The sequence below is a fragment of the Ptychodera flava genome, chromosome 20 (genome assembly GCF_041260155.1).
Source record: "Ptychodera flava strain L36383 chromosome 20, AS_Pfla_20210202, whole genome shotgun sequence".
NCBI lineage: Eukaryota > Metazoa > Hemichordata > Enteropneusta > Ptychoderidae > Ptychodera > Ptychodera flava.
The window spans coordinates 33,608,217-33,630,455 of NC_091947.1; the positions used below are offsets into that span (position 1 = coordinate 33,608,217).

At 34.7% G+C, this 22,239-nt stretch overlaps 1 protein-coding gene across 2 annotated transcripts; it reads right to left on the minus strand.

The window, feature by feature from the left end:
- Positions 1 to 7,975: 7,975 nt before the first annotated feature.
- LOC139120734 (UV-stimulated scaffold protein A-like) lies at positions 7,976 to 20,834 on the minus strand. Of its 2 annotated transcripts, none has more exons than XM_070685273.1 (13): positions 20,486 to 20,834; positions 19,260 to 19,590; positions 18,144 to 18,264; positions 17,271 to 17,747; positions 16,903 to 17,015; positions 16,254 to 16,482; positions 15,494 to 15,662; positions 14,652 to 14,828; positions 13,904 to 13,961; positions 12,002 to 12,124; positions 11,351 to 11,447; positions 10,834 to 11,053; positions 7,976 to 10,500 (listed from the first exon to the last, which is right to left on the minus strand). In XM_070685273.1, the coding sequence occupies exons 1-13, from the start codon at positions 20,626 to 20,628 to the stop codon at positions 10,401 to 10,403; spliced, it is 2,358 nt and encodes a 785-aa protein (XP_070541374.1). In that variant the 5' UTR covers positions 20,629 to 20,834; the 3' UTR covers positions 7,976 to 10,400. The 2 variants fall into 2 exon arrangements, with proteins under 2 accessions (XP_070541374.1, XP_070541375.1); XM_070685274.1 differs by having other exon boundaries at positions 10,834 to 11,050; positions 20,486 to 20,816.
- Positions 20,835 to 22,239: the final 1,405 nt, after the last annotated feature.

A 22,239-nucleotide genomic window follows, 5' to 3' on the forward strand; every position in this document is an offset into this window, starting at 1 on the left:
TTAGGGTTAGGGTTAGCGTGAAGGTTAAGTTAGGGTTAGGGTTAGGTTTTTTCGTATAGTGTCTGCTTCATCCTCAACCCCTTGGGGCTGGACTGATCGTGAGTGTTTGGAAGTATTGCCAGACGGGGGAGAAAACCGGGTAGGGTAGGCCAAGGAGGAATAAGTAACGGGGAAGGCGACAGTAAAATGTGGGGAAAGGCGAGAATAAAATAGGAACAAGAAGAAAAGATCGAAAACCGACGAAGAGGGAATCGGAAAGCCCGGTCATGATAAACAGACAGGGAGAGAGGGGGGCAAATGCAAAGAGGGAAAGAGAAGATCGTGTACAAATAGGTCAGAAGCGGCCACACGGGGCGGTGGAAACATGTCGAGAAGGCAAGAGAAAAAATGTCGGGGAAAGACGACCGCAAAGAAAGAACAAAAGAAAAAAATAAAAAAGATTAAATTGGCCATCGGGCGGTAAAGTAAAAATAAGGCCATAAAGTAAGATAGAATAACTCAAAAGAAAATATAATAAAACAAAGGAGGAAAAATGGTGGGGAAATAGGCCGACAAGAGGACGAAAAGTCGGGCACAGAAAGGCGTAGGGCCAATAGGTCGTGGTACGCCAAAGGGCTGAAGCCAATGGCGGCAAAACAGGGCAGTACAGAAATGTCGGGGGAAGGGGGGGGTTTGAAACCGGAGAACGATAGGATAGTGTTAAGCTAGGGTTAGTATTAAGTTAGGGTCAGGGTTAGGGTTAGGGTTAAGGTAAAATGTAAGTCTCTTCCTCTATATTACCAGACCTTCCTCCTTGTTTATTTTTGTTTGTGTTTGTGTTTGTTTACTTGTTATTTTTAATAAAAAAACAGTTAAAAGCTGTTTGTCTATACTTGTCAATAAAGAACACTTTATTTATTTGTTTGTTTGTTTATATGTATTTCCAATAGTAAGGGTTAGGGTTAGGCTTTTGTTTATTTGTATTTCCAATAGTTAGGGTTAGGCTTAGGCTTAAGTTAGGGTTAGGGTTAGGGTTAGGTTTAAGCGTAAATCTCTCCCTCTATATTTCAAGACCTTTCTCCTTGTTTGTTTTTGTCTGTGTTTGTTTTCGTTTATCTGTTTGTGTTCGTTTATTTGTTATATTAAATAAAATAACAGTGAAAAGCTGTTTGTTTATACTTGTCAATAAAGAACAGTTTATTTATTTGTTTGTTTGTTAGTTTATATGTATTTCCAATAGTTAGGGTTAGAGTTAGGCTTAAGTTAAGGTTAGGGTTAGGGTTAGGCTAAAGTTAAGTTTAGGGTTAGGGTTAGGTTTAAGCGTAAATCTCTCCCTCTATATTTCCATACCTTCCTTCTTGTTTATTTTTGTCTGTGTTTGTTTGCGTTTATCTGTTTGTGTTCGTTTATTTGTTATATTAAATAAAATAACAGTGAAAAGCTGCTTGTTTATGCTTGTCAATAAAATGGTTATGGCTTAAGTCTAGGGTTAGGCTTAAGTTAGGGTTAGGGTTAGGGTTAGGCTAAAGTTAGGGTTAGGGTTAGGGTTAGGTTTAAGCGTAAATCTCTCCCTCTATATTTCCATACCTTCCTCCTTGTTTATTTTTGTCTGTGTTTGTTTGCGTTTATCTGTTTGTGTTCGTTTATTTGTTATATTAAATAAAATAACAGTGAAAAGCTGTTTGTTTATACTTGTCAATAAAAAATAGTTTATTTATTTATTTATTTATTTGTTTGTTTGTTTGTTTATATGTATTTCCGATGGTTAGGGTTAGGCTTAGGCATAAGTTGGGGTTAGGGTTAGGGTTAGTGTTAAGTTGGGTAAGGGTTGTTGTTAAGTTAGGGTTAGGGTTAGGGTTAGGGTAAGGGTTAAGCTAGGGTTAGGTAAGGGTTAGGGTTAGGGTTAGACGTAAGTTTCTCCCTCTATATTACCAGACTTCTTGCATGTTCATTTTGTCGTGTTTGTTTGTGTACATGTGTTTTTGTTTATATGCTACTTTTAATGAAATAACAGTGAAAAGCTGTTTGTTTATATTTATCAATAAAGAGCAGTTTATTTTCTCTGTGTTGTTTGTGTGCATGTGTTTGTGTTTGTTTATTTGTTATTTTTCATAAAATAACAGTGAAAAGCTGTTTTTTTATACTTGTCAATAAAGAACAGTTTATTTATTTGTTTGTTTATATGTATTTCCAATAGTTAGGGTTAGGCTTAGGCTTAAGTTAGGGTTAGGGTTAGGGTTAGGGTTAGACGTTAGTCTGTCCCTCTATATTACCAAACCTTCTTTCTTGTTTATTCTTGTCTGTTTTTGTTTGCATGTATGTGTTTGCATTTGTTTATTTTCTTTTTTTAATAAAATAACAGTGAAAAGCTGTTTTGGTTATATTTGTGAAAAAGAGCAGTTCGTTTATATATTTATGAGTTTATTTATTATATATTTGTTCATATGTTTGGGTCTGGTAATATAGAGGGAGAGACTTACGTCTAAGCCTAACCCTAAGCCTAACCCTCTAACCGTAACCTCAACCCTAACCCTAACTTAACCCTAACCCTAACCCTAACCCTCACCCTAACTCAACAACAACCCTAACCCAACTTAACACTAACCCTAACCCTAACCCCAACTTATACCTAAGCCTAACCCTAACCATCGGAAATACATATAAACAAACAAACAAACAAACAAAATAAATATAGATAAATAAATAAACTGTTTTTTATTGACAAGTATAAAAAAGCAGCTTTTCACTGTTATTTTATTTAATATAACAAATAAACGAACACAAACAGATAAACGCAAACAAACACAGACAAAAATAAACAAGAAGGAAGGTATGGAAATATAGAGGGAGAGATTTACGCTTAAACCTAACCCTAACCCTAACCCTAACTTTAGCCTAACCCTAACCCTAACCCTAACTTAAGCCTAACCCTAACCCTAACCTTAACTTCAGCCTAACCCTAACCCTAACCCAATCTTGAAGCCTAACCCTAACCCTAACTTAAGCCTAACCCTAACCCTAACTATTGGAAATACATATAAACAAACAAACAAATAAACTGTTCTTTATTGACAAGTATAAACAAACAGCTTTTCACTGTTATTTTATGAAAAATAACAAATAAACAAACACAAACACATACACACAAACAACACAGAGAAAAATAAACAAGAAGGAAGGTCTGGTAATATAGAAGGATGGACTTACGTCTAAGCCTAAGCCTAAGCCTAAGCCTAACCCAACTTTATCCTTACCCTAACCATAATTTAACCAAACCTAACCCTAACCCTAACTTAAGCCTGACAAAAACCTTAACTACCGGAAATGCATATAAACAAACAAACTTATAAATAATAAATAAACTGCTCTTTATTGATAAACATAAACAAACAGCTTTTCACTGTTATTTTATTAAAAATAGCTTAAAATCAAAAACACATACACACAAACAAACACAGACAAAAATAAATATTGGAGAAGTTCTGGTAATATAGAGGGAGAAACTTACGTCTAACCACAACCCTAACCCTAACTTAAACCTAACCCAAGCTTAACCCTTACCCTAACCCTAACCCTAACCCTAACTTCACAACAACCCTAGCCAGACCTAACCCTAACCCTAACCCTAACCCCAACTAATGCCTAAGCCAAACCCTAACCATCGGAAATACATATAAACAAACAAAGAAACAAACAAATAAATAAACAAATAAACTATTTTTATTGACAAGTATAAACAAACAGCTTTTCACTGTTATTTTATTAAAAATAACAAATAAACAAACATAAACACATAAACGCAAACAAACACAGACAAAAATAAACAAGGAGGAAGGTCTGGGAATATAGAGGGAGAGATTTACGCTTAACCCTAACCCTAACCCTAACCCTAACCCTTACCCTAATTTAAGCCTGACCAAAACCCTAACTATCGAAAATGCATATAAACAAACAAACTAATAAATAATAAATAAACTGCTCTTTATTGATAAATATAAACAAATAGCTTTCCACTGTTATTTTATTAAAAGAAGCAAATAAACACAAACACATACACACAAACAAGCAAACACAGACAAAAATTAACAAGAAAGAACGTCTGGTAATATAGAGGGAGAGACTTACGTCTAAGCCTAACCCTAACTTAACAACAACCCTAACCCAACTTAAGCCTAACCCTAACCCTAACCCTAACTTAAGCCTAACCCTAACCCTAACTATTGGAAATACATATAAACAAACAAACAAATAAATAAACTGTTCTTTATTGACAAGTATAAACAAACAGCTTTTCACTGTTATTTTATGAAAAATAACAAATAAACAAACAAAAACACATACACACAAACAACATAGAGAAAAAATAATCAAGAAGGAAGGTCTGGTTATATAGAGGGATGGACTTACGTCTAAGCCTAAGCCTAAGCCAAAGCCTAACCCTAACTTTATTCTTACCCTAACCCTAATTTAACCCTAACCCTAACACTAACCCAAACTTAAGCCGAACCCAAACCCTAACCCTAACCCTAACTTAAGTCAGATCAAAACCTTAACTATCGGAAATGCATATAAACAAACAAACTTATAAATAGTAAATAAACTGTTCTTTATTGATAAATATAAACAAACAGCTTTTCACTGTTATTTTATTAAAAGTAGCATATAAACAAAAAAACATACACACAAAAAAAGAAAGGTCTGGTAATATAGAGGGAGAAACTTACGTCTAACCCTAACCCTAACCCTAACTTAAACCTAACCCTACCTTAACGCTTACCCTAACCCTAACTCTAACCCTAACTTAAAAACAACCCTAGCCAGACTTACACTAACCCTAACCCTAACCCGAACTTATGCCTAAGCCAAACCATAACCATCGGAAATACATATAAACAAACAAACAAACAAATAAATAAATAAACTGTTTTTTATTGACAAGTATAAACAAACAGCTTTTCACTATTATCTTATTAAAAATAACAAATAACAAACACAAACACATAAACGCAAACAAACACAGACAAAAATAAACAAGGAGGAATGTCTGGAATTATAGAGGCAGAGATTTACGCTTAAACCTAACCCTAACCCTAACCCTAACTTAACCCTAACCCTAACCCTAACCCTTACCCTAACTTAAGCCTGACCAAAACCCTAACTATCGAAAATGCATATAAACAAACAAACTAATAAATAATGAATAAACTGCTCTTAATTGATAAATATAAACAAATAGCTTTTCACGGTTATTTTATTAAAAGTAGCAAATAAACAAACAAACACATACACACAAACAAACAAGCACAGACAAAAATTAACAAGAAAGAAAGTCTGGTAATTAAGAGGGAGAGACTTACGTCTAACCCTAACCCTTACCCTAACTTAAACCTAACCCTAGCTTAACCCTTACCCTGATCCTAACCCTAACCCTAACTTAAACCTAACCCTAGCTTAACCCTTACCCTGACCCTAACCCTAACCCTAACTTCATCCTAAGCCTTACCCTGACCCTAACCCTAACCCTACCTTCACCCTAACCCTAACCCTAACCCTAACACAAAAATAATCACAATCATACCAATCCATAATCTAATGACACTAGGTCAGAATTCGTAAGACAATAGTTGTAAACATACACACAAAACAGCACAGAACAGACAGTAAATAGACGGTACACAAAAAAAAGTCATATTCATGAAAGAAAGATATATGGACCTCTGGCCAGAAGACCAAGTAGTGACGTCTAACGTAACCCTAACCCTAACCCAACCCTAATTCTAACACTAACCCTAACTGAAGCCTAAGCCTAAGCCTAACCATCGGAAATACATATAAACAAACAAACAAATAAATAAATAAACTTCTTTTTATTGAGGTATATAAACAAACAGCTTTTCACTGTTATTTTATGAAAAATAACAAATAAACAAATACAAACACATACACACAAACAAACACATAAAAAATAAACAAGGAGGAAGGTCTGGTAATATATAGAGGTAGAGACTTGTGTCTAAGCCTAATCCAAACCCTAATCACTTCTTGGTCTTCTGGCCAGAGGTCCATATATCTTTCTTTCATGAATATGACTTTGTTTGTGTACCGTCTATTTACTGTCTGTTCTGTGCTGTTTTGTGTCTATGTTTACAACTATTGTCTTGCGAATTCATACCTACTGTCATTGGATTATGGATTGGTATGATTGCAATTACCTAACTTAACCCTAACCCTAATCCTAACTTAATCCCAATCCTAACACCCTAACCCTAACCCTAACCCTAACTTAACCCTTACCCTGACCCTAACCCTAACTCTAACCCATACTTAAGGTTGACCCTAACCCTAACCATTGGAAATACATATAAACAAACAAACAAACAAACAAATAAATAAATAAATAAATAAACAAACAAACAAACAAACAAATAAATAAATAAATAAATAAATAAATAAATAAACTGCTCTTTATTGACAAATATAAACAAACAGCTTTTCAGTGTTATTTTATAAGAAATAACAAATAAACACAAACACATACACAGAAACAAACAGACAAAAATAAACAAGAAGGGTCTTGTATTATAGAGGGAGAGACTTCATCTAACCCTAACCCTAACTTAATCCTAACCCTAACTTAACCCTAACCCTGACCCTAAGTTAAGCCTAACCCTTACCCAATCCCCCAATTCCTAATGCTAACTTAACCCTAACCCTAACAATCTGAAATAAATATAAACAAACGAACAAACAAATAAATAAATGAATAAATAAATAAATAAACTGCTCTTTATGGACTAATATATACAGAAGTTCTTAAGTCTTATTTTATTAAAATAAATAAACAAACACAAATATATACACACAAACAAACAGACAAAAATAAACAAGGAGGAAGAGCTCCCTGTGCATAAAGTGCCTTATCTGCATGCATGATGATCTTGGCAATAAGGTGAGACCAAAATGGTTATTTAGCACAATCATCATGTAAATTAGCGAAAAATCCTGTTATTGCCATTATGATCGTGTCAATAAGTACCAAAAACATAGTCACACTAAAAGTCTTTGCCTTCTATTTAATTAACAAGAATGGGACTGATATTCTGTTCGAAACCTTCGTTTCTACATTATGTATAATGTTCACGTAATAAAAAAACATGATTGTCGTGCAATTTTAGATTAATTGGCACGATGATCATGCCTACATGAGCGACCGTTTATGCATGGTATAGCGGCCATTTTCAATTTCAAATATTGATGAATATGAGTTATTGGTTTTTTATCCAAAACATGGCATTGTGACTGGATATGTTACTCCTTAATTATGTTTATTTATTTATCTATTTTGGTAAACTGACGGGCCAGAGGCCCATTTACAGGCACCGTAAAAATCAAAAATATAATAACAGAGTAAAACATAAACAACAAGGACAAAATAAGTAACAATATTCACAAAAAGGATAAGATGATGAAAACACAAGAAGTTGAAAGCAGGCTTTACGGACTGTCTAGGAAAGCTAGAAGCTGAACTGAAATCAATGAGCGGGTCTGCTTTGCAGACTTCATTGCTTATACACCTTAACATAACTGAGTACTTTCTCAAGTGAATTCTACTGATACAGACATGAAGGGTAGTATGGTGTCATAGCTGTCTGCTGGGCACATTAAAATATAGCTTGAACAGAAGATGCAAACAGTTGTACGGACAGTTATGTCTCCCCACCAGAGATGGAAGTTGAAATCTGTCACAGAAACAATAATAATCTGAACTCTTATATTGCACACTATATAGAGAAAAGTTGGACCAAATTTTAAACCTTTTTTGAGGCATCTATTACCTTTATAAATAGAGTGTTGTTTATATAATAAGAGTCAAGTTGAGAAGTAGTAACACTCATACATACTACTCAGAAACCAATACACACACACCATGGTATATTTTAAATATAATGGATGGGAGTTTATCTCCACACAGACATTAAAACATAGCAAAATAGACTTTGATGAAACCATCCGTATTTATTTACACTTTGAACGAGTGATACATTTACTGCATAGACGTTCATGAGATAAAGTTTCAAAAATCATATGGGTGAATTAATTCGAGGTCATATACTTTGATATTCTCCGATAAAACTCAATTGAACTGAATTATCTTTAATAAATTACTCTGCATTGAATCTAGCTCTGTTTGTACTTTATTCACATTTCACAAACAAATAGCTGAGTCATTGCATGTAATCTAGTCTGCCACCAGACCAGAATGGCTATTTCGTTGGCATGGTAATCATAGGTTGTATAGTATGTCTTTTGTAAACAAGTGCTGAGTGCAATGGAGTCTCTCATAGCTGAGTACCAAAGGTATGGAGTCACAGTGCAGAGGGTATGGGGTCAGAGTGCAAGAGGTGTGAGGTCAGGGTACAACTGGTTTGAGGTCAAAGTGCAGGAAGCACCCGAACTGATTGTTTGCAATTGTTGCTCTGCTGTCATTTGAAGCGGAGTGGTTAAAATGGCAAAAGTAGCTGTCCAGCATCTACAAAAGAAATGTACTGTATTTTGCTAAAAAAATAAAACTATCGTACCTTCACTATACCCTGGATAATTTCAAAACAATGCTTGCTGTACAGACCTTAATACAAATTACATCTGACTATGCTGAACTCATTCTTGGTCTAATGTTTTAGGCACCTTTAACCCTTTGAACCCGGCTCGGTCATAAATGTCCAATGATGTCATAGAGTACCAGGGGGTCAGGGTGCAAAGGGTTAAGGTACAAACTAAACAGTTGCAAACCAGATGAAAAGTATTCCCTACCATACCAATTATTCTTTTTAAACTACAATGTTGGAACCCTACGATATTTTTTGGCTGACAAAAACGTTTTGTGTAGTATTTTGTTCAAGCATGCAGAGTCAAATGTATTAAATTTATTAAATACAAAAACAACTTGAAAAAATATCTTACATCTCATATATATCTATTTGAAATGACAAGTACAAAATTTTCTAATTTCAATAAATTAAGAAAAAAATTTATACATGAATACGATGGTATGAGGAGCTATTCTTAGAACTCATTCAAATATTGTACAGTCTCTACATAATCCGTATCTACAGTTTACATTATAATCAATATTAAAAATATAATCGAGAATATTCAAAACATACAAAACATTACTTTAAATGTTAGTTGCCTATAAATTTGATAGAGATATCAACATTTCTGAGTGGCAATATATTCCCTGTGTATATTTAGGAAAAGAATATTGAAAACATTCACTGAAAGACAAGTGTTTTGATATTTGATTGAACAAAAATGAAATCATGACCAAAACGTTTCTCTGGGGTAATGTTGTACAACCATTTCTTGAAGAAAAAGGGGACTTAAAAAAAACATATTCACATACTTCAAAAAATGTCATACAGGTATATCTTGAAAAATTGTGCAAGTTGTGATGGCAAGTCCTTGCAAAAAACATTCTTGACTGAAAATACTCACATCTCTCTATTTGGTGACAAATATGCACTGTGTACAGGTAGGAGTCTATTATGACAAGGAAGTCAACAAAATATCAATTATTAAATACAATATATCATGTATATTCTGGTATTGTATTATGCGATTTACAACATTAATCCTGAGATAAAATTGTTTCTCATTCATGTTTAAACTGAATCAAACTAGCTAAGGTAACTAGCCAAAGCTAAAAACAGAATGTCTTAGCAATATGACTCACATTTCAGATACTTGAGCAACTCCAAATCATTATGCATGGAAACAATGGTACACAGTATATATTATAGCCAAAACATGGGACTATGTACCCTTGAGACAGGAGACCATTTGCCCTCCTTACGTCCGGCAAATGGTCTCCTGCCTAGAGGGTACATAGTCCCTTGTTTGGGCAATAATGTTACATGCCTCTCTTACATAATTTTCACCCCAAATTTTTTCGTTTACATACGAATGACAATTATATGCTTTATTTCCATATTAGACAAAAATATGTTGAAGAAATAAAATGATTTTCATTATAAAAATGTTGCATTCATATATTTACATCGTTGTTATGCAGTTTATCGATTTTTTGCCTAATTTTGTAGAAACAGTTTTTACTTTGTAAAACATGTAATTTTATCTTTTTAAATCCAAAAGTTGCCTAGCTGAAAATAGTTCTGGTCCACTTTCAGTCAAATGATAACTATGTGGTCTGTGATGTCATCAACGAGTTACCATTGAATCCTGTGGAGCGTTCAATGTTTTGATATAAGAGGCATGTAATAGATACTATTGCTGAGTATACAACCACAGTGGATCAGGACATTAAACTGTAGAATGTGTTTGAAATTGAATTTATTTGTCATGCTGCAGCCTTGTGAACACACTTCTAATGTTGATGACAGTATAATATGAACAAAGTCCTTTTACTTGCTGAATGAATAATTGAAATTATTTGCAAATCTGTCCTTGTATCTCTTGGACTCCAGTCTATCCATGGTACCTGCCACCCTTGTTATTGCAGACCTGTAGTGTAATGTACAAAAGAATTCATCAATTACTTCAGCCAATAGCTCAACAAGATTTTCTGAATTGCTCAGAAGAGATCACATTACAAGTGGTGAATAACGTTTACATGAGAAAAATGTTACTTTAGAAAAGCATGTTTTGGTGTATGTTTTATTATATGAGAGTTAGTCTCATTGGTAGGTACAGGGATCTATTGTGTTGCTAACCATTCATATAGTAATATTTGCAAGCAATACTCTAAAATGCACACTACTGTACTTGAATAGTATATCCTAATTCACAGTTCCTAAGCATCATTGAAAATCATACTTGATGAATAATATGACTTACTTGCTGAAAACTTTCTTCTCAAGTCTAGTTCTGGAAGTATCTGCCATTTTATTGACATCCGTCAAATTGGGATATTTTTTCTTCTTTCCTTTTCCTTTACCCTTTCCCTTTCCCTTCCCATTGCTGCTTCCGGTACTTGATCCCAAATCAATACCTGTAGCTCCTTCAATGTCTTTCATTAACTCCTGATCTCTCCATTGTGGCGATGTTGTTTTGTCTGCTACATGGTGAGATATGCAAGTGAAACCATTGTCAAGTGATTAAAACAACTTATTAACAAGTACGTCTTCTGTTTGGTGATCTGGTGACAGTTTTAGTGTACCGCATATAATTTATTACATGATGTACATGATACTAGTGATACTGATTTCTGATATTCATCAAAATCAAATAAATGCAACGACTTTGATTGAATTGACAGGAGTCACTTATTTCATTTTCAATATAGAAATGTATTTCTCCTAAGAATTTACGGACACATTTCTCAATCCTCTCACTACTTGAAAATGAAGATTACCTTTATGTTTTTGTTCCTTTTCAAGTCTCTCAACATCTTCTTGTTTGTTGGGATTTCCACGAGAATCCCTGGCTATGATTGGACCATGAAAGGGACACTATTTCAAAAATACAGAAACAATACGGTCATTATACACAGCAGCCTAGCCTTTATCTTTCAAAATAATTCTGGAATTATTGAATATGAGAGCAATTACAGGAATCAAACTCAAGACCAACAGAATTAATTGCTTAAGGTAGTATGCACCTTGAAAGTGAAAGAGTTAAACCTTTGCTAAAACTTTCCTCAATTGAACTTTCAACCATTCTCTTTCCAAATCGAGCATAAATATCTGGGGTCACCATGCAAAATTTGGTACTAGAGTGACAAATTACTTAAGATTTTCCGATATTTAAAATGGCCGCCATCCCTGTGTTAACTCTAAGGAGAAAGATAATATTTTCGATTTTGGGAAAATCTAAGATGATAAAAAGTTTTCTTTCACCAAGACCTTTAATTGAACCTCTACAAGTGGTAGATCAGAAAAGAATTGGTAAAATTTGAAAGCCCGAAAATCTGTCCCCAGGCGTGTTTTACCTTAACACAGTATGATAGAAAAAAAACACTGCCAACCCTTAAGATGCAGACATTGACATAGACAAATAAACCTACCTTGTGTCTGTCCTGTCTTTCACAGAGTTTGCCATTTTGAAGAGGTGCCCGACATTTCCATTTCACAGGTTCAAATTTACCAACAAAGTTCATTTTTCTCAAATTGATCATATCTTTCATACCCTGAAATTAAAACACAAAACAAATATGAACATCACATTATGTTGTCTGTGAGGGGTTGTACAAGAAACAGCTTAGATTGATGTATGGAGCCTAAGGTATCCGTACATACCTACCGGTATTCCAAATGTCAAGTGACGGAGATTACAGATTGAAGACAAAGTTTTAAATACCGATGGGGCCAAAAGCAGCAGCATAAATCACTAAATGGTAAGCAGAAAATGTTTGTCACATCAAAAAAAATCATCTGAATTAGGCAGCATGTCCAGGAACTAATGCTGTGCTGTTGTAAATTATTGTTGTATGGAATTAACAGATACTTTTGTGCTGGTAATATCTCAAAATGCCAGCATAGTGTGCATACTACACAACACTGAGGGCGCTGTTCTGTCAACCAAAAGACTGAACTGAGCAGAGCTGACCCAACGGTATTGCTTGCATTACTGAAAATAAATTATCATCATCAAATAATTAGCTTAAATAATTTGATAATCCTTCGGATTTGTAAGACAACAACGCAAATCTGTGTGTGAAATATTGCAACAAAGTCCCAAACGTTGTGAATCTGCATACATAATGTATTCTCCTGCATGTACACATAACACACATCAACTTCGCTAGCCAAGGGTGTTTCTTCAGGCAGAGACCCTCGCTTGAAACAGTTCTTGGTGGAATGGACTATAAATTGCCTAATTGACAGCGCCATCACACGGCTAATGTTATAGCCTGTAGGCAGCCAATCATGTAGCTTCTCACTACTGCACTTTACACTTCAAAATGACCTCGAGGAACATATCACTGATATTTTTTTCCACCAATAAATTTACCAACATTTGAAAAAAGGAGAAAGCTAAATTTTACATTTAAAGAGGAATGATGTCAATATTACAAGCATAACTTGTGGTGGAAAAGTGAGTGTATGCTATCAAGCCTTTTGGCTTTGCAGTGTCCACCGTCCCTCCACCAACCTCAAGGTGCAGTGTTAAACCTCCCAAATATAGTGAGGCATACGATTTGTGTACTGTCATCTTCAACTTTGTAGTGAATGAAATAGTATCATATAACAATCATTGTCACTGTTAAACTGTAATGCTACCAGTGGGAGAAAGGCAATTAAAACAAATCGCTGGCACTAGTTTGAACTGTCAGGTGTCTGGTGAGAGTTTCCAGTCAAAATAAATCAACAGAAACTGCTTACTACAGTCACATATGAATCTGATTTGAAACATTTTATAATAATGGTCAAAGCATGATTTGATCAAGCAGTGCATTACTCTGTATCTGAAGATGAATAACCATGACGATTAATGATAATTAATGAGCAACATGTGCATTGTATCAGTAACAAAGACAGATGCAAACTCAATGTCAGAGGTTGCCTTCGTTTGGCTACATTTCTGTTTACTGCGAAGATTTATAACAGCAGCTGTGAACTATCCACACGATTCAAAACTTGGATCGAGATGCTTAAGAAATTATTTGAATGATCATGCATGGGTTTGTTAAGGAGACTATGCTACACTGACCTAATGAAGAAGATGCACACACACGCCCAGTTAACATTATCAATGCTTGCAAAAGAAATCCCAATGCTAATAACAAATAACAAATCCAGTCATAACAGTAGTTTCAGCCAGCCATCCCCCCTGTTGGGTCATACTCAACCTTAAGCTAGATTTAGGACTGAAAAATTAATGTAAATTGCAAAAAAAAATTTATGGAATGTTTTCCTTCAGTGTGCATGTCCTTTTAAAGTTTGTGTAGGAGAAACATTACACATACCTCCATGACAACTTCATCATCTTCTACTGGTATCCAAGCTCTGTGATTGTTTTCTGGTCTATAAAACGACAGAAAAATGTATGGAAGTGAAAGACAATTTGTTCTTTGTATGAAACTACAACTTAAATGATATGCTAATCCTTGGTACCGTACACAAAGATTTAAAAATAGTTTTATCCCTTATTGTCTTTACAATTATCAAAGATAGCTTTTATTCTTATCTGTGCACGCTTTTACAATAAATAAATGTCTCTTTTTGACTTTAACATGCCCATTTCTGATTTGTATCTTATAATTGTGTAAATTTTTTTAATTGTAAGAATTCAACCTGTCTGTACTTGTATGGAATCTGGTTGCAAAAGTTCAATAAATAATAATAATAATACTGTAACATTGATTGTTCTCAAGCACTCAAAATGCCTACAGTGATCACTTTTGCTTATTAATTAGACAATCAGAAGATACATAATTATGGTAAAGAGGAACATTATTAACATGTTTGTGTTGTAAAGTTGAGAAATCACAACAAAAACATTGAGATATCAAATATCATTGCCATGTCAGTTTTTTAAAATTAAACATTCAAATAATGAATCCAGGGAGTGCTGTACTTACTGCAATGGAACCAAGGCTAAAAAATCCTTCATTAATGATAAAAAGTCACTCTTACTATGCAATATTAAGTTTGATTAAACAACAAAAGTAGAAAAAAGTAAAAAAAAGAGTAAAGATTTATACAGTAGTATACCTAAAAATGGTTGGTGCTGGTACATCTTCAGGGCGTTCCCAGTAATACAAATCCATACTGAAAGGTACCTTTGGAGCTTTAGATAACAGATCTTCCTTCCTTTTCTTGGAAGGTGATGGCAAGTCAGACGAAGTTGATGCAGTTGGTTCACTCTCTGTTAGCTTACTTTGTCCAGTTCTGTAAATCATACACAGAAAAACACTTTTGAGGAATTGTCTCAGAAGAATACAGTGTCAATTGCCTTGATACATTTCTTATTTAGTTTCAAAAAACATGTAAATTTTGGTACATCAAAAACATTGGTGAATTGGTACACCAAAATTGTTAATCAGAAACACCATGTATTTAACATGCAAAAAAAAAACCCATTTAATACTTCAAGTTGATCACTGTGTTAATAACTGAGTCACATGAATAGTTTCAAAATGAAAGGTATTTCCAGGTCATTGCTGAGAAGAATCATGTGACATTTTTCCAAATTATCATGAATTTAATGAGACACTCAGTCTGTTGAAAAACCCTACATGCAATAAATAGTCCTGAAACCTCACAGAAAATCTATCACGACTGTTTCTTTGTAGTAGCTTGCTCAATACTGTCTGCGTTTTCCTATAAAATATCATTTTCATGGGTTTTACTGTTAAAAGACAGTAGAACTCAGATCTAACTTCTACTGTTTGTGGCAGTAATTTGCATCACAATCCAGTAAATGTATCTTTGAAGACTTCAAAAAGAACCTCAAAGATACTTAGAGTAACGCATTCCAGTTTTGTTTCAGTTAATTTGAAATCACAGTTAGACTTTGGAAGACGTTACATTAAGTGAAATAAGACAGAACTTACTGTTTTTGCAGGGAGCTCTGTAAGTCTTGAAGTTTTCTTTTGAAATTAGTGATTGCTGTCGCCCTGGAAGTGGGATCATTCAATTCTTCACCACCTTTTGTTTTGTTGCCTGGAGACCATTGAAAATGAGACTCATTTTTCTCATCATCATCATCATCATCTTCCAAACCTGAAGGAAATACCAAATACAGTGTTTTTCACATCTTGACATCTTCATCAGGAATAAGAAATTCCTTGTCTGATGATAATAATGAGATATTTCTGAGTCAAATCCTGGTGGATTACAGTAAAATCTTTTAGGGAAAACAAACCGTGAAGGCTGAACACCACATTTTTGAGTTCCCAGAATCGCAGCAATACATGTCACATCATTTGTTTTGCAGATATCTGCAGCACTGTGCATTTCAAGATGATCTTGTGAATGGCAGATGAGATGGAACAGTGACTTCTGTAAGGATTTCTGAGGCTATGTGTTATTTCAACCATAATACTATCATGTACTTGCTAACTTTGGCAATTTTTTTGGTATTCAATTATCTTCTTGAAACTAAGTTACTGCCTAGAAACAGCAACCCTATTTGCCTGTAAGCTTTTACAAATATAATGTCATCATCTGGCTAATTATGCAGCCCACTCTGCAGTTTTGCTTTGCAAAATCCAAACAGGCAAAGTGAACATTGATATTAATTTTAAAATTTTAAAATTTAAAATCAAATTTAATTTTAAATTTTAATTTTTAGAATCTCACTCATTACCATACCATATTCCTTCCTTAAATGATCTGGTATTTTTGGTTCATAGCCTTCTTTGTCAGGAACATCTTCAAAATCTTCATCAGTGTCTTCATTGTTCTCTTTTTCAAGTGTCTGTTTTCTTAGCTTTCTTTCAATTTTCAATTCCTGGCATTTACTTATGAATAGCTGCAATTCTAATTTAATATCGATGACTTTTTTGACTTGGTCTTGTAAATGCCCCGCTTTGGACAGCACCTATGATTGGATGTATAGATATAAATTGTTTGACAAATCAAATATTTGGTAGAAAATTTACTTTTTTCTTATCATCTCCATTTATCCATGGAGTACTTATATCTTGATTTTACTATCCATTTTAGATTGTTATGAAGACTTTCATCCTGCATGTGTGGCAAGCGTTATTGAATAGAGGATGTTAATTATTAGTTTGTTGTCATAAAACTAGAAATCCTTCATGAAGTAAAAACCATCTTTGGGTAAGGTCACAACAGGAATCAGAGAGACAAACTTTCTTGTTCAGAGTTTCAGTATGATGAGCAGTCTTCACTGACTGTGAATATTTACCGTTCTAGGTTAAAATTCTTTGAAATCCAGAGCAATTCATAACAGAAAACCCTTTGACAAATTTTAGATGAGTGGAAAGCACCACTGTACCTCTAACCATCTTTGTATCCTGGGAAAATACGCAGTTGTTGTTAGTCTCTGCATATCAAGTAAAATCTGCAAGATGTCAGTGTTATCTTCATCTTCCTTGATGTGTATTTCATCTGTTACATCAAATTGACAATAAAATGGCGTTGTCAAGATCTATTACAACTTCATGACAAACTGCGTTGACATGAAAACGAAACAATGAAACACTCAGTGCAGCAACGTTTATATCAATTCTAGCCATTTCAACACAGGTGTTCTGTATAGGATTTACATTTTGTGTCATTTACATATTTCTGGTTGGACTTTGGACTGGTGGATACCAGCATAGATCAAAGTGCATATGAGGGCAGTATCTAGTGAGTACATACCTGGATGAAGTTCTAAACTGAGGCTGTAGTTCCAAGAATGGATTCCATGAGCTTGTAAGATATCACTGCTTTCTCCATTATCATTGGTGTCTTCAACATCTTCATCATTGACAAAACTATCGTCATCTTTGATTCCCTCAGAATCTCCAGGATCAGACTCCTTCTGTGTATCAATTGGACTTTCACTATTTTCATTTCTTACTTCCTCACCAGTATCAGTTGTAGATTCTAATTCATCTGTTTTTGCTGTGGTATTAACAATGCACTGTTCATTTTCATGTTGAGATCCATCACTGCTCTGTTGTGGATTCTTCGATGTGTTGTTCTGAAAAGTGCTTTTTGAGTCACTGAATTGATTTTCATCAGCTTGTTTCCCTGCAGTACTGTCAGTGATGTTGTCCTCTAGTGGGTTAGGTAAGAGCAGTTGAAAGCAATTCCTGGCTTCTGTCAAACACTGTTCTATTTCTGGCATTGTCTCTGTAATTTGAAAGGAAAATACAACAGATATTCTCAGTAAAGTATTCAAAATATTCTGCGCAAAGCAGAGGTACTTTGATTGAACTATAAATACTATTATAATTGTTTCACTATGACAACATGTGATTGCAAAGTCTATGTATCACATAAATGGGGCCGTGTAGTGAATCTCTTATTCCATAAAACCTGCTGCTGGCCAACGGTGTGAGTCTTAAGAAAACAGCCAAGTAATAAGTATCATGAATTAACTTTTTGTGTCTTCCTATAAGATGAGAGATTAGACTATGACTATATTCAGTGGTTCGGGTCAACCAAAATACTTTTGAGCATATAATTGGAAAGAGCACTCTTTGCTGCCAGGATGAAAGACAAAAAGTAGATTTTTGTGGCCTTTACCTTCAATTTCTTTGATAACTTTGTTGACTTTCTCCATGAGAACAGCACGTTGCCTTTGTTGTCTTTCTTCTTCTCTCCGTCTCTCAACCACAGTCCTTGCATGAATATCATTAAAATTGATCTGAAAGGATAAAAGTGATCCAGTCACAGAAGTTGCATAGCATGACAATGTGAAAACTTGTAATTTATGATGCCTGAGTAACTATCAAATGTTCACCAATACTTATGAAGCAAGAGGTCTGTAAATTTCCTGATAACATTTTTGCCTACAGAAACAAGCACTGTATCATCTAGCAACATGAATGTGTTGGGTCATGCTGTCCCTTTACAGCAATGCTATGAAGACAACTGCACATTTTCATGATATGTATACACAATGAAGAGGTCCTGGTACATACAAAACATTTCGATGTTGATTTCAACTTTCTATGAAATGCCCCACTGGCCAAATCTTAGATCATTCCTAGTGACCCCTGGACGTGATATGTTCATTTCTGATGTCACTAGTTGCCTTATTTTGAGTGCATTGACAGGAAAAATTTACTAGATGGACACTTCCTAAAATTTTGCCTCATCAACTTCTTTTGCCTTTCTGAAGATTGCCCCTGTCTCTATGTATGCAGAATTGACCATGTTTCACTCCTTTGAAAATTCCTCTCACAGTGACAATGATAGGGCTTCTGTTTGTATAACATTGTGAACTTGTTTTGAAAAGAACCATTTCAGCTTTCCCCCACAGTAAGGTTTGCATGCTTGATGGCTGCCCCCAGAAGGGTTGTGTAGTTAGCTTTAACAGCTTTCCGCCCAAGATATGGCAGCACTGCCAGTGGTCAAAAGCTATCTCATAGATTCAGCCAGATTACAGACTTACAAAACCATCACTATAGTGATCCTTTTGATAGTGTCCTTCAAAAATAGCAGCCAGTTCAACACCTGACACTGAAAAGTGGGGTTAACACCAATATGTGACAAAGTGAACTAATTTCCAAGTATTACCAAAACAATCTTATTGTTGCTCTCATGGACGTATCTCTGAAAAGTAAATCATTTCCTATATGCCATGAATCACTGAATCATGCCTGATCACAGTTCAGGCATTTTAAAAATCCCTCTTACCTTTTTACAATGTTCTAAGAAGTTGTAACCTAGGGCAAGCTTTTTATATGCTTTTCCGAATTTTTCATGCCATATTTGTATTGCTTGGAGGGTCTTTTCTCTCAGTACTTTGGCAGCAGATTGTGGAGGTGGCAGTGGCTGCTCATGATCAGTCTCAACTGTTAGTTCCAAGAAAGTCTGAAAATCTTCCACGAGTAGTTCCCGGAATCTATGTGACCTTGTGAAGAGTTCATTGATGATCTGGAATGCTGACAATCTGACCTCAGAGTGTTCTTTGTTCAATTGTTTCATCACAAGATGAAAGGTGTGCTCCACATATTTATCTGATGTTCTGGAGAATGAAACAACAGAGGAGTGAGAGGGAAAAGAAAATACTGCAAACCATGTGGTTCAATTGGGGAGGGGGCACTAACTGGGGAGTAGGCCCTGAATGGGCAAAGGCCTACTTTGACAGTTTAAATTACAAAGCATAACTTAACTTTATTCAATAAGGGAGAGGGAATGGTCAAAAGTGCTACATCTGAAAAAATGTGGGTGTCACTTTACATTTTCTACAAAAGGATGGGACAAAAACTGTGTTTAGAAAAATATAGAAACAGGGGTCAAAGTCTAAATTCTATTAAAAGTTTTTTGGGTCAGATCTTTACATGAAACAAAAAAGGGGGTGGTAAAAATAACAGTATGACCCCTCTCGTAATGAAAGGTCAGCTACTCACAAAATATTGCTATAAGTGTAATCACTCAGAATTACGGTAATGATGGGAAGTGCAAATAGCCACCTCATTTCCTTAGACTATTAGAAAGTGTAACAGTACTGTAGCTGGAGGTTTTGCCTGGATATTTGGGTTGGACAGCAAAACCAGAACCCAGATAACCAGGCAAAACCTCGAGCTACAGCACTGTTGCACTGCTATTTTAGAACAGTGTTATCCCCTTGCGATGGTAGGCTTTCAAGAATGACACCAGGACAGAGTTATTGCAACTGAAGGCTTTAAAAATAATAAAATGACACCGAGAGAGTGGAATCCATGCACAAACATTTTTTTAATGAATTGATTCCAACGATACAAATGACATTTCAAAGGAAGCCCTGTTTTGCCTTTTGGTTAATCCATGTCCCCGTACGCGTACTGAAATGTTTGCAGTCGATGATGTTTGGTTGTATATGAATTATACAAGAATAAGTTGCATTTTATTGAGAACTCTTGTCAGTGATGCTTACTCACCTACAAATGCTTTTAACTTTCTTGATCCCATTTTTCTCAAGTGATGGAGATCCGGAGGTTGTGAGTTCTTCAATTGCTGTAGCCAGTTCAAGGCATACACCATGATCTAACGAATCATTATCAGTCTCCTGTGACTGTGACATCGCGATTCCACAGAATTGCAATACACGAAACGTCGCGACGTCCGACACAAGAGGCCTTACGACTTACGTTTCCGTATTAACACAGGTATTCATGAGTGAACAAGCTGCGTTTGCATTTACGGTGCAAAACACTGACCGGATAAAAAATTTGCAGAAACCGGATGTAGATTTGCTGACTACGCTTGTTTATATATGGTGACAGTATTAGGTTTAGCACTAGAGTCGGTTTCGGATGCGGAATCCTTGCGAAGTTATCTGTTGGCCTCGTGCGTTGTGGGTTCGAGTCCTGGTTGAAATCATCGTATTCACTGGCACTCTCTGTAGTTCTGATTTATTGTCTGAATAAATACCACTTTTGTAAATTTAGAATAGTATTTCTTCGCAGACGTCATTATTTTAATAAAATGTCGATAAATTGTTCAGGAAAGAAATGATACACAAATAAAAGAAACGTCAGCATATCCGATTTTAGTTTTTTTATATTTCTACTTCAATGTTCTCCTGGGTAGAGGCAATAGGAACGTGTGCTGTTCTTTTAAATTGGTAATAAATGTATAAAAAATTAAATATATATTTATCTGTAAAAGTATTTTTGTTTCTTTCTTCTTTCAGTAATACCAATTGAAACAAATTTAACATTTGTGAATTCAATCCCAAAAAGTATACAGTTACAAGAGATTTGTCATGTAGAAATCACATGAAATGTGAAAAACATTAGGGCAGGAGAATCCAAACCTGTGACAATGAGTTCAATTTACACGATAATACATATTATTACTATTCAAAGTTGGCTACGACAGAAATCAGATGAAAAGCTTGTATTAATGTGATGTCTCCATATTAATTGTTAGTTTATTGATATGTTAGAATGGTATAACATAAATTTGCACCACGCTTGATATTTGTTTTCTCGTGTATCTTGATGCTGTCTCTCCCTATTTCTTGTGCTGGACAATATTTTTTCAGTTTGAATAAAGTCATTAATATACAATGGCAGCAACAATAATTCCAACAACAACAATGATATACGACAGCAACGACGACAACAAGAACAAGAACAACAATGAAAATAGTATCTTCCTGAAAAACCTTTAAAAGCACTAAATACGAAACAAACAGCATTTAAACCTCGAGGGCAACACAGGAACAGGGTTATCATCGGGAAACAATTTTAAGATCCTTAGAAAATTTAGCCAAATCCTTGATAAACTTTTAAAAGGAGTCTCAACATTCTGTCACAAAGAATCAAATCGAAATGTATATCAGACTTTAAAGAATGTGAAACTTCATGTATTTTTAGACCTTGCTGTGAGTGGTCATTGATTTCCAGCATTAAAATATTAACTTGCTCAGTAAGGTATCAAAAGTGCATAAAAAGATAATTTTTCTGATTTTCATGATTTGTGATGATAAAGAACTTCAGAATGCATCCACCAACAAAATATAAAATTTATCTAAAAGTAATTTATTTAAGAAAGAATACAACAGTCATCAGCAGTGCTTTATTGTTTCATGAATCTGATACTGATGCTGAAAAATATAAATGTTATTGCGGACAGGTTTATTTTAGAACGGGCCACAATTGAAAAGTTTCTTTATATACAGGTAAAC